Here is a 13,869-nt window from a genome sequence, read left to right on the forward strand (position 1 = left end):
GGGTACCTCACTTCATGTATGAGACTGGTTTCCAAAATATGGCTGGAAAATGGACTTTTACAAGCTGATCCTCCTTCTCAGGGAGCCTGTAATCAGTCTTGCCATGGGGGAAAAACACAGCAACCTGTTAACTTTTACATCTTGGGATCTGGACTTAGCTCATGTATGTATATCCTGGCAGCATTTGGGACACTCCAAAAAATAAGAAAAGATTAAAGAAATCCTTTGGATGAAGAATCCTTTAGCAAGGGAATAAAGAACATATGAATTTTTATTTGAATAAATAACTTTAAAAGGTGCTTCTAAAGGAAGAAAGGATCCAGAGGCATTGCACACGGCCGTGAATCTGCTCTTGGACTAAATGCTAACTTATGTAAGTTACGTTAATGAGGTGTAAAATCAATTGAACAACTAGTTTCAAAATAATTTTTTTAACCTACAAAAAGGCATACATACTGTTATCTAAAATGCAGAGTAATGCCACCAAAAAAGAGTACAACCAGGATTGCCAGAAATCAAATTAATGAAGGATTTTAACTATCAGATAAATGGGTTCAGTGCTTTTAGCTTTCCTTTCATGGGGATTGGCAACGCATCAGGAGCCCTAACCCTACAAGTGTAGATGTTTAAAACAGGTTGAGGCAGCCACATTTTATAGGCCCGCATGAAAAAAGAAACAGTCACAGGAATGACATAATTACAGGGTAATAAAAACGTAAACACCATTAATGCATTAATTTTGCATTTGGGGGTTTTATCCATGGTTGGCTTAACAACTTATATCTCCAAGATTTTGATTGCAAAGTCATTAGGACCTTTTTCACCTACCCATCCTAACACAGGCATATATTGGATCTGATTATTTTATAGGAGATTCGTGTAATTGGCCATTGAAGAAAATGGGTGATTTAGAAGGCTATTTTTTAAGGAAGAGAAAGAGGATGAGAGGAGAAGTAGCTGCTGTCGTGGACTTTTTAGAGTCTTACAATGACTCCTTTGTCAGGTCTAACCGCTATTGTTCTTTTTTTTTATTGCTCTCTTGGGGTGCTCAATGTTCTCTTTCCTCGATTTCTATTAAGGTGCAGCCTTATCGGGAGTCAACTACATGCTGTTGGCCAGTCATTTCAACTCTCACTCAATTTCCTTACCTGTAAAGTGCAAAGAATAATGCTGCTTCCGACAGCTGCTCTAAAGGGAAGAGATTGTGCAGAAGGGCTTTACGTGGTGCAAGACTCAATAAACACCACTTACGGTTTTAATACTCGAAGAGAAAGCTGGAACGAGACACAGGAGGCTCATTTTGATCCTGTTAGTCAGTTCCTCGTTCGTGTGGTCCAGGGCCAGCTCTTTGTAAGGGAGTTGGCTTGCGAATTCATGATATCAACCACAGAAACAAGGTGAGTTCAGTTGTTAGATACAGAGTGGAAAGATGAGTCCTTGTGCGGAGGTGTGAAGCAGTGTGTCTTTGTGCGTATGAGTTGAAACAGAAACAGACATTTCCATAAGAATGAAATCAAATAAGTTAGGCAGATGATAAAAAGAGTTCACAGTGGCCGTTTCTGTAACCAAGGACTGCGTTTTCAGTAATGAAGGCTGAGGGTCCGCTGTGAAGCAGCTGTGAGTGCCAAGGCTGAGGGGCAGACCTTTATGATGTTGCTTATGTAGAAGGCTGGTTGCCCTGGGTCATCCTGGACATTGGCTTTGGACTTCTCTCCTGCTTTCACACACCTGCTGCATTTCACCTCACACTGTGGAGCTCTTTCACCTTGAAGTCAAGTTTGCCATAGTGAAAAGCCTCAGTAAAGAATAATCACATAGTAACACGCCTGGAAAAGCTCTGTCCTGGCAGTTGTTGCAGTGTAGATCAGAGCCCTGCAGGCTGGAAGAAGATCCTGGGTTCATATGGGGTCTCTAGAGGAACAGGGTCAAGAGAGTACATGCTTGATTGGAGGGGATTTGAAACTAGCCTACACAGTCAAAGGGTGAAGATTCCAACCATGGACTGCCTGAGATCTGGACAGTTCAAAATGAGCATCTTCTCAGTCCTAAGCATGGGGAAGTCTCAGAATAAGAGGGACCAAGGATGCTGTTCACCCCTGTTTGTAGCTGACCATGCGGGAGCTCCCACATGGCTGCCACCATGAGTTCACATTCAGACACTGCAAAGACTGAAGTCTCCTATCTGTAGGTGATCAGCAAGAAAAAGGACGCACACACATGCTAAAATGGATGGAGTTTGTGTAATGGCAGGTTTTCCCATAATTCTTTTGTGTTTCTCCTGAGCCCTCACCCGTTGGGCAGGGCCATACATACTCGGGGCAAGTGTCCTTCACTGAGTTCCCTGATCCATGTGCCAATGTTTTCTAGAAATAACCCAACAAACATACCAACATCATAACTGCTACTTTTCTGGTCTTCCACTCCAATCCAAACCATCATGGCCGTGTTTGATCTGCTTTCCTTAGCATTACGTGACCACTGTGCTGGTTTAGTTTCTGACAACTTGACTTAAATCTAGACGTATCTGAGAAGAGGAAATCTCAGTTCAGGAACTGACTCTGTTAGACTGGCCTGTAGGCATGCATATGGGGGCGTTTCCTTGCTTGTTAATAGATGAGGGCCCAGCCTACTGTAGTTAGTGCCATCCCTGGGCTGGCCTTGACTCTCTAAGGAAGGTAGCTGAGGAGCCACTAATTAGCTGCCTTCCATCTTTACTGCTGTAAGCTCCTTTGCTAGCTGGGTGGTGGACTGTCACCTGCAAACTAAAGGAAAGCAACTCCTCAATGAGAAGCTTTTGGTGATGGCAATTATCACAGGGATAGAAAGCAAACAATAACACAACCTTTCCCATCGCCGCTTTTTTCTTTTGAGACTTCACATTTATTAACTGGTGTTATACAACCTGGAATTACTGAATTCTAATCAATAAAACTTCACATTGGACATTTGATCTGTTACTTTTTAGCACCAACAGACTTTTAGTAACTGCCTGATGCTAACCTGACACGTTGACCACTCTTTCTCCATTGGCTATTCAGTCTGCTTAGTAACAAGTCTTTTGGGTCTTCCATCGTCCTGAGATAGGGCCTTTCTGTACAATCTGAGCAAACGGACCGGTGATAGCAAGAGTAGTGTCAATGAAGCGGTCCACACAGCTGCAGAGGCCGTTTTCAGTGCTGTAGTCTAGCCGATTTCCTGGATTCTCAACACACTTATCCCAACATAGTTCCATTAAGTGATGCACCTGCGCAGTGAACTGCGCCTTCTGCTGCTCCGCTGCCACCAGGCGCTGTAACTCGGCTTTGTCTGCTTCACCAAGCTCCGCCATTGTCAGCGTGAGTTACTCCGCTAGTATGTGCATGCACGGTCCCCATCATCATTTTATTTTCATGTTACATTATTTGAAACCTTGCGCAATTTTTGTTCTGGAGAACGTAGTTGAGGAGACACCAATTTAGACTTCACTCCCTCCCTATTATGAACATTAACATCAGGGCACAAATATTATCAACGCGACCTTCTCTCGGATCTCCTGAATTCTAGGCACTCTGTCATCTTCCGGTTCTCCTACTTTTCCTTAACCTCTCACCTTTCCTGACATACTATTTCCATGTGTTGAAGGCAACGAATGGGTTTCCTTTCCTGGCTCACTTTCCTTGCTGTTTTAGAGTCGATCTATGTATTGAGTTTCACTAATGCCGTTGATTAGATCTGCATGGGGTAGAAAACCAATAAAATAACCCGACAAGACCGACAGTTTGAAATTATTTGCAAACATTATTTAATCCAACAGACATAAAGGAGTACAAATCTTCCCAGTGTACAGCCGCACAGTAGCTAACCCTAAGGCAATATGCTCACTATTCAGATTCTCAGCTGGCAAGAAATCCATAAAGAACAAGGTTGACTGAAGCCACAGTGGCAGAGGCGATGTCAAATTCAACAGGGAGTGTGGAGGGGACGTTAGTGCTCTCCAGCACGCTGGACTTTCCCACACAGGAGCCATGCGAGGTTCAACTAAGGCGGGAACCTAATTGATGAGGACATTTAAGCTTTCATTTCCTTTCAAAATGAAAAGAAAATGAAAATGTATTTTTGTCTAATGCTTGGGCTGGGTAGGGGGAAATTGCCTCACTGGTGATATAGCATAAATGGGCTTTCAACACACACTATGTGGGTTAAGAACTGCTACCTAAATACAAGTTTATATGGCTCAATTATCTAAAATCATCTCAGTAGAATGCCAAAGAATCCTATGGAAGGGAAAAAAAGCCAATGTAAAATCTAAGAATATATTAGGCAAGGCAGATTTAAGAGTATATTAGACAAGGCAAATCAAACAGAACAGACAGAAGGTATTGTTTGAACTATTGCCAAATACACTTCCCAACCTTCAGACCACTAGTTTCCAACAAAATTCAGCCTCAGTAGAAAAAAGGGCAGGAAATTCCAGTGGAAATAATTTATAAGATCTTTGAAGATAAACAGTGCACAAAACAGTCAGCTTCACATTAACCAAACAATAGATGGATATGTCTTAGAATGTAGTCCAGAAGATTTCAATATGGTTCATCTAGGACGTAGGATCCACAAATCATCAGACGGTGACACATAATGAAAGGGGACATCCAGTTTCCAGGAGTCCAAATGTGAATGGATGTATATGTTTTTAATTGGTGTCAAAAAACATGCCAGTTTACTTTAGGCTTCGATTTCTATGTAAGCGAGGTAGTAAAGACATACTAAACACTGTGCGAAGTTCCTTCCATCTTACATTGCATGATGTCAATACTTAATTTTCCATTCCTTTTCTCTTTATTGAAAAGTAGTTACTTGAAACATCGTGTACAGACTGACAGTAACATCCCCCATCCAGTGAGTTTTGTGAAAATGCACATCCTTAGGCTCTGTCTGTAGAAATACTGACTCAGTGTGTCCAAGATGAGGTTCAAGAACTGTATTTTTTAAGGTTCTCCAAATACTTCTCATTCTAGCCAATAATCAGGCTTCGAAACCATCGAACTAAGTTGCAGCAGCCAGGAGTAAAAATCAGCATTGCTCATTCTTAGAAAAGCTCTTCTTTTTAAGTTTTTTTAATTATTGGTATTCACTTCAGTAACTTGAATCCACAGATATAAGAAGTATATAACCAGAGAGTTACAAGTAAACACAGATTATACTTGCAAAGTTCTGCTCACAGAGATCACATGTTCGGGTACATGAATTAGAAGTGTGCATTTAGAATTATGGCCAAACTGTTTTCAAAGTCCAGACATGTAAAATCACACCCTGAATATATAGAGATGGTTTACACACTTCAAAACTCAAATGTTGCTTATACCAGAGATGTATGACAGCTACAGGATTCAAGTGACAAGCCATAGGTTCTCAAGAAATTTATACTGGGCAAAGAGAGCGGGAGTATTTTTACATTTCACTGAAATAACATTCGGCTACTAGAATACGAAACCTAGCAGGAGCTAAGGGGGAAACATTTACAAATCTAAAGCCAATTACTTAATCTCTTATCATCTTAACAGCAAGACATTAAAGAAAACGGCACCTGCATTGGAGTGGCCAGTCTCACATGAATGAAGGTCTCTAAGCAGGAAATGCAACCCAAACAGCTCCCAAAGTCAAATGAAGTCTGCAAGGCTCAGATTAAAATGTGGAATGTTTCAGATGAAAAGTAGTAAAAAATACAATTGGTTTTGTTCTTGATTGAATGGAATCAAAAGTTGACATTTCTTTGAAGCCTTGAACTACTAATATTTTTCCAAATGGTTCTACGTTATCTTTCTCTTACTAGTGCAAGCCGTTTTCCATAAGCTTTCAATAGTGAGTCTCCACGAAGTACCTTCTGTCTGTTGCCATTCTGATGACATAAAAACTTTTTCATTAACTTAACCGTATGTGTACTTCCTGCTTTAGCACTTAAACACATCAACAGACATCTATTATTTTTCTGCTCAAACAAAAGGGTACAATAGTTTTCTAGCTACCAACATTGTATTTAAAAAAGGTTAACATTAAAACCAAAGAACAGTTGTTTTCTTTGAAATAATTAGGTTTCTTGTATCTCTTAAGATTCCTTCGCCTGTCTCTGTTCTACCAATTTATTCAGAACGTTCAAGAGGAGCATGAGGCTGCTGTGGTCCAGCTCAACTCTCATCTGGAATCGCATAGTCCTCCTCATTCCCATCATTCCGCCATCTGCACTTTCACTTGCTTCTTTGTTTGGATCATCAGCATCTCAGCAGATTCAGCACCTGGTTTTCTGTCTTCCCCTCATTTTTAACCCCATTTTCCAATGCAGCTTCATTTTCTTGATCAAGATCAGCCATCGTGTTCACCTTTTTAAGTTTTTTTTTTTCTTGGATGCAGCTGAAGCACTTACGTCTTTTCTCAGAGCTTTATCTGCAGGCTCCTTTTCCTTATTGGATGATACATCCGCTAAATTAGCAAGATCGGTCTCATCGCCCACCGAACTACCACTTTCTGGGAGAGCTGCAGCTTCTTCCTCATTCACAAGCAGCTCATCTTCAGACTTGGAAGCGTACTGGGTTCCTGTTCTGCCTGGTCATCCTTGGTGTCTTTCTCACCGTGCTCCCCTGACTTCTCTCCTTGTTCTTTACCCTCAGATGGACTCTCTGTCTTCTGTGAGCCACCAGTCTTGCCCTTTTTAATCACTTGGGGATTCTTTTCCATTTGGAGAATAGGATATTTTCTGGGACTTGTCTTTTTTTCAGTAAGTCAACGCCTCTGTTAGGAACCCTCAGCACCAGTTCTTTTTTTAACCATTATTTTGTTTATTGATTTTACTGAACTCTACATTTTTCTTTGCTCCTCCTCTCCCCTCCCTTTCAACCCTCTCCCAAGATTCCCATACTACCAATTTACTTGGGAAATCTTGTCTTTTTCTTCTTCTCATGTAGATTAGATCTACATAGGTCCTCTTAGGGTCCTCATTGTTATCTAGGTTCTCTGGGATTGTGATTTGTGGGCTGATTTTCTTTGTTTTATGTCTAAAAGCCACTTATGAGTGAGTACATATGCTATTTGTCCTTCTGGGTTACCTCACTCAAGATAATGTTTTCTAGCTCCATCCATTTCCCTGCAAATTTCAAGATGTCATTATTTTCTTCTGCAGTGTAGTACTCCATTGTGTAAATGTACCACATTTTCCTTATCCATTCTGTGGTCGTGGGGCATTTAGGTTGTTTCCAGGTTCTGGCCATGACAAACAATGCTGCTGTGAACATAGTTGACCATATGTCCTTGTGGTACAATTGAGCATCCTTTGGGTATATACCTAAAAGTGGTATTGCTGGGTCTTGAGAAAGGTTGTTTCCTAATTTTCTGAGAAATCACCATATTGATATTCATAGGGACTGTACCAGCTTGCATTCCCACCAACAATGCAGGAGTGTTCCCTTTACCCTACAACCTCTCCAGCATAAGTCATCAGTGTGTTTGATCTTACCCATTTTTACAGGTGTAAGATGGAATCTCAGAGTTGTTTTGATTTGCGTTTCTTCAATGGCTAAGGATGTTGAGTATTTCCTTAGTGTCTTTCAGCCATTTTAGATTTCTCTGTTGAGAGATCTCTGCTTAGGTCTGTACTCCATTATTTTTATTGGATTATTTTCTTTTGATGACCAATTTCTTGAGTTCTTTGTGTATTTTGGAGATCAGTCCTCTGTATGATGTGTGGTTAGTGAAGATCTTTTCCCATTCTGTAGACTGTCGTTTTGTCTTGTTGACCATGTCCTTTGCTTTACAGAAGCTTTTCAGTTTCAGGAGGTCCCATTTATTAATTGTTTCTCTCAGTGACTGTGCTACTGGAGTTATATTTAGGAAGTGGTCTCCTGTGTCCATGAATTCAAGTTACCTCCTACTTTCTCTTCTATGAGGTTCAGTGTGGCTGGCTTTATGTTGAGGTCTTTGATCTATTTGGATTTGAGTTTTGTGCATGATGATAGATATGGGTCTATTTTCATTCTTCTACATGTTGATATCCAGTTATGCCAGCACCATTTGTTAAATATGCTTTCTTTTTTCCATTTGATATTTTTTGCTTCTTTGCAAAAAATTAGGTGTTCGTAGGTGTGTGGATTAATATCCAGGTCTTAGACTAAGTTCCATTGGTCCTCCTGTCTGTTTTTATGCCAATACCATGCTGTTTTCAGTACTGTAGCTCTGTAGCAGAGTTTGAAGTGAGGGATTGTGATGCCTCCAGAAGTTCATTTATTGCACAGAATTATTTTGACTATCCTGGTTTTTTGCTTTTCCATTTGAAGTTGAGTACTGTTCTTTTGAGGTCTATAAAATATTTTGCTGGGGTTTTGCTGTAGATTGCTTTTGGTACGATTGTCATTTTTACTATGTTAATTCTACCTACCGAAGAGCTCGAGAGATCTTTCCACTTTCTTGTGTCTTCTTCAATTTCCCTCCTCAAAGATTTAAAGTTCTTGTCATACAACTCTACCATTGTTTGGTTAAAGTTATTCTGAGATATTTTATGCTTTTGTGGCTATTGTGAAGAGTGCTGTTTCTCTGATTTCTTTCTCAGTCCATTTATCATCTGTGTAAAGGAAGGCTACTGATTTTTTTGTGTTAATCTTGTATCCTGCTACATTACTGAAAGTGTTAATGTATTGTAGATGTTCCTTGATAGAATTTTTGGGATCGCTTCTGTAAACTATCATATCATCAGCAAATAGTGAGAGTTTGACTTCTTCTTTTCCGATTTGCATCCTCTTGATCTCCTTTTGTTGTCTTATTGCTCCAGCTAGGACCTCAAGAACTTTATTGAATAGATATGGTGAGAGTAGACAACCTTGTCTTGTTCCTGATTTTATTGGGATTGCCATGAGTTTCTCTCCATTTAGTTTGATGTTGCCTGTATATTGCCTTTATTATGTTTAGGTATGTTCCTTTTATCCCTGCTCTCTTCAAGACCTTTATCGTGGAGGGATGTTATATTTTGTCAAAAGTTTTTTCAGCATCTGATGAAATGATCATGTAGTTTTTATTTTTCAGTTTGTTTATTTTTATTGTTTGTTGGATTATGTTTGACAGATTTTCATGCGTTGAACCATCCCTGCATCTCTGAAATGGAGTTGACTTCATTATGGTGGATGATGATTCTGATGTGTTCTTGGATTCGATTTGCCGATATTTTATTTGGTATTTTTACATCAGTGTTCATGAGTGAGATTGGTCTGAAATTCTCTTTCTTTAATAATGTCTTTCCGTGGTTTGGGTATCAGCCTCATAAGAAGGGTTTGGCAATGTTCCTTCTGTTCTATTGTGTGGAATAATTTGAGGAGCATTGGTATTAGTTCTTCTTTGAAAATCTTGTAGAATTCTGAGCTGAAATCATCTGGTCCTGGGCTTTTTTTTTTTTTGTGGGGAGACTTTTGATGACTGTTTTTATTTCTTTAGCAGTCATAGGTATATTTAATTTGCTTATCTGGTCTTGATTTAATTTTGGTAAGTGGCATCTTGTAAGTACTTTCTTTTGCTTGAGTTTATAAGAGGAAATCTGAAAGTATGTTTGCTGTAACAAGAGATGGTAGTGTGGAGAGCATGCTCCCACCTTGGTTCCATTTTCTTCTTGGAAGCAGCCCTATCTCTTTGGGGTGTTTTCAGCCTTGACCATTCAGAAGTCCTTTTGTTTCTTGCATGTCTTTGGTAGAATGAAATCATCCCCAAACTTTTCTACAGCCCCCATATTGCTTGTCTCCTGCCCCCCAATCACTTTTGGCAAGAATTGGATCATGTGCTCATATATACATGAGTTACCAGAAAAGGTTTGTTTGTTGGTATGTTACCAAGACCAGTGGTTCTGAACCTTGGTTGTACATTAATATTACCTGGGAAATTTTCCTTTTTATTTGTGACTTCTTTTAAAATCCTGAATTTGTGATTTATCTGGCCTGTGGTCAGACATTCAAAGTTCAAAAAGTTTCTAAGATAATTCTTACATATGACCAAGTTTGAAAGCCACTGTCCTAGATTAATCATCCAAGACTGGAATGCTGCTGAGGTGTTAACTACTGTGACCACTGAAATCCTTGAAAATCCCTTAAGCAAATGAGAAAATGAGCATCTACCTTATTACATGGTTATATTCACTGAGGAAGAATGTTCCCAGGTAAGAACAACCTGACAGTTTTGTTGACTCTTAAATTTGCATTTTTTTTATCACACTTGTGCCTATTCCTAGTTCTGGAGTCAGAGGAAAAGAAAAGAAGAAAAGGAAAAGAAGTCATGGAGTAGCACTGTTGCTGACTCCAAACCCCTGGGCAACCAAATCACAAATTCAGGATGCTAAATGCAGATAGCCCCAGGTAAAAGAAAAAGTTTCCCAGGTAATTCTAATGTACAACAAAGCCTTGGAAACACTGGTCTTGGTAACAAACAAACCAACAAACCTTTTCCAGGAACCTGCTCATGAATGAACACAACCCATAACCATCTGTGTGGAAATGATGTCAGCTGACATTTGCTGTAGTTGTGGGAGGAGCAGAAGACAATGTAAATGGATGTGACAAGAAAAGAGTCACATGGCAGGAAGGCTAAGTTTAAATCCTAGTAAATTTTTATTTTTTCATGTTATACCATAGGACCATTATAACATCACAATAGTCTATTCTGTGTTATGAGAAGAAAAAAATGTTCTTTTAGGAAATCACGACAACAATGCCTTGTTGATGAAGTAGCAGGGACTCTATAAAAAGGCAAAGGATGATAATGTATGAAGAAAACCACTAGACTTTTAAACATGATCTTTGAATCTATATCTTCTTGAAATAGCAGTAAAAATTTAACAACCTGGCTTTTAACTAATAGAAAAATAATTCTGAGGTATTTGTGTACTTGAAGTCACTAAGTGGGTTTTCTCTGGCATTTGTTCGAGTTATATGAGTTTTTCAGCTAGTCTTTTGTAACTATCCAGGGTCTTCTATGTTTTAAGTCTTAATATCTCTTGAGGCCATTACTTGAACAAAACTTGGATGTAGCTTCATTGTAGATTATGGGAATAAGACTGTTGAAAATTCTCCTCTCAAAAAGAAAAGATTTAAAAAGTTAGAATTCCGCAGGATAAGGTAAGCAAAGAAGTGGTGAGTACGGCTTAGCAGATAAAAAAGAATAGTCTACCTACTAGCTATTTCACATGTCATAAAGTCCTTATCTAGTGGGGGCCCTTAAAACTCAGAACCATGGACTTACAGGCTGTTACAGCTGTGTGAATGTTTGACTATGTTAGCTTAAGGAGCAGACAGAAGGTGAACACTTGGGTGCCAAAAGACTTCATATAAATTCCTGAATGATAGCACAGCCACTAGGATTTATTAAACATTTGTCACTTTGAGAGACTTTTATTCTTTCTTTAATGTGGAAATAGCAACAAGAACTAAACATCCTGACTGGCAAAGGAAATTATTTTCTCGTTATTTTTCTTTATAAGTTATTGTCAATAGTGTAACATTATTTCCTCCACCTTTACTACCCACCTCCTGCCCCTTCTGTAAGTAATAGATGCTAGCAAAGCATCAGGGAGCCAGAGTTGGTTTCAGACTCTGGATGTTACGTGCCTATAATGAAGCTAAAATCAACATTAAGAACTTCTTGTCCAGAGGAAGAAACAGTTAAGAAAATACTTGACAACAGCTTAGCATGCTGCTCAGTATTGCAAAGCTTGGTGCGGAATAGTAGGGAAATACATCAGAAACACCAAGTACATCCAGTAGGCACAGAAAAAGGAGATGTGTGGTGGGAGGCCGCTTGTTTGTCCCTGGCTGCTCAGACCTGAAATTACCACACAGAAACTATATTATTTGCAATACTGTTTAGCCAATAGCTTAAGCATATTTCTGGTTAACTCTTATATCCTAAACTAACCCATCTCCATTAATCTGTGTATCACCATATGGCTGTGGCTTACCGACAAAGTTTCAGCATGTCTGTCTCTGGCAGCAGCTCCATGACTTCTCCTGACTCCACCTTCTTTCTCCCAGCATTCAGTTTAGTTTTCCTTGCCAAGTTCTACTCTGCCCTATCAACAGGCTAAGGCAGTTTCTTTATTAACCAATGGAATTCACAACATACAGAGGGGAATCCCACATCAGAGATGATTTTTAAAGTGCACACAATACATTAGAATTTGTTAGGATAGTCTTAGGTGAACATTTTGATTATTTTCTAATAAACTTAGTATATTTTCCAATGAAGTAAATTTTTACATATCAGTTTAAATTCTTGAGGTGAATTTGGCACCGCAGAATTATTAAATGTGATTGTCCAATAGATATATTTGTGTGTGTGTCAAATATTATGACTTTGTTAGACTTGCTGAGTTCACAAGTGCCCAGATAACTGGTAAAACATTGTTTCTGGGTGTATTTGTAAAGGTGTATCTGGAAGAACATCACTGGCTGGGGAGCTAGTGTATCAGCAGAGTGCTTACAACTGAAACCCAAGGATTTGAGTTTTATCCTAAGAACCAATGTAAAAAAGTTGAACCCAATGTCACATTTTAACTCTCAGTGCCGAGGAAATGAGTAGAGGAGGATTTCTGGGGCTCACTGGCCAGCCAGTCAGGTAGATTTGCTGAGCCCAGGTCGATGAGAGACTTAGACAAAAATATGGATTCTGAAGTGTGACTTCCAAAGTTGACCTTTGATGTTTACCCCTCTCTCTCTCTCTCTGTCTCTCTCTGTCTCTCTCTGTCTCTGTCTCTCTCTCTGTCTCTCTCTCTCTCTCTTCCTGTCTCTCTCCTTCTCTCTCTTCCCCCCCCCCTCTGTCTCTGTCTCTGTCTCTCTCTCTCTCTCACACACACACACTTTAACTAGATATGCTACTCTGGAAAACCTAACTAATGCTGAAGACTTTAAGAAGGCTGTAACGTCAGCCTAGGAGCTATTAGACACAGAAAGAGGAGTTATTCAATCATGAGAGCACATCATGAATAGTACAGACTTTATAGCTGGCTTTAAATATTTGAGACAAGGTTCTCACTACAGAAGACATGTGAGACACAAGACTTCAGTGTAAAAGTGCTACCTTGAACATTTCACAACAGGCTTTTGGAAGTTTCCTCACTTACTAATGTTTAAAGAATCAAATGTAAAAACACACCTATAACTTAGCACTGGGGGAGCTTGAGGCAAGGGGGGGTGTACTGTGAGCTTCTAAGTGAAACCATGCTTCACAAGCTAAGAGAAAATAGCTCATTGGCAAGTTGCCTGCCTAGAATGTGCAATGGCTGGAGTTGTAACTCCATCACCACCTAAGCCCAAACAGCAAGAAAAATAACAATGCAAACCCTCAAATGGTTTGAAAGATGTTACAGTTCAAAGATAGATGCTCTAATTATGTAAAATCTGAGCCATTTGCTCTATAGAAACTTAGGTTATGATTGGGTGGGCATCTCAGTTCAACCAAAGATGTGAACTGATAGAGATGTCAGTACCATGGTGATGAATGGCACAAGATTCTGAAGTCAGTGCATGAGACTGAATCAGTCTAAAAGAGGAACAGAGCCAGGCAGTGGTGGCTCACAGCCTTTAATCCCGGCACTAGAGAGGTGGATACAGGAAGTGATAGGCTGGGCAGAGAGAGGAATATGAGGAGGGAGGAGACAGGGGCTCAGGAGTCAGTCTGAGAATTCACAGAGACAGGATCTTGCCCACTTTGGTTTGAGCATTCAGAGAGGTAAGAACTCTAGTGGCTGGCTACTCTGCCTCTCTGATCTTTTAGCCTTTATCCCTAATATCTGACTCCAGGTTTTTATTATTAAGACCAATTAGAAATTCATGCTACATAAAGATGTTTAATAGCTAGACTCCTGGCCCCTCCAGT

At 39.7% G+C, this 13,869-nt stretch overlaps 1 protein-coding gene across 1 annotated transcript; it reads right to left on the bottom strand.

Annotated features, from left to right (window-relative positions):
• Positions 1–3,043: 3,043 nt before the first annotated feature.
• On the bottom strand, positions 3,044–3,328 carry LOC119817268 (mitochondrial import inner membrane translocase subunit Tim8 B-like). Its single transcript, XM_038334435.1, has one exon. It carries the CDS (start codon positions 3,326–3,328, stop codon positions 3,044–3,046), a length of 285 nt encoding a protein of 94 aa, XP_038190363.1.
• Positions 3,329–13,869: the final 10,541 nt, after the last annotated feature.

The sequence above is a fragment of the Arvicola amphibius genome, chromosome 6 (assembly GCF_903992535.2).
Source record: "Arvicola amphibius chromosome 6, mArvAmp1.2, whole genome shotgun sequence".
NCBI classification, from domain to species: Eukaryota; Metazoa; Chordata; class Mammalia; order Rodentia; family Cricetidae; genus Arvicola; species Arvicola amphibius.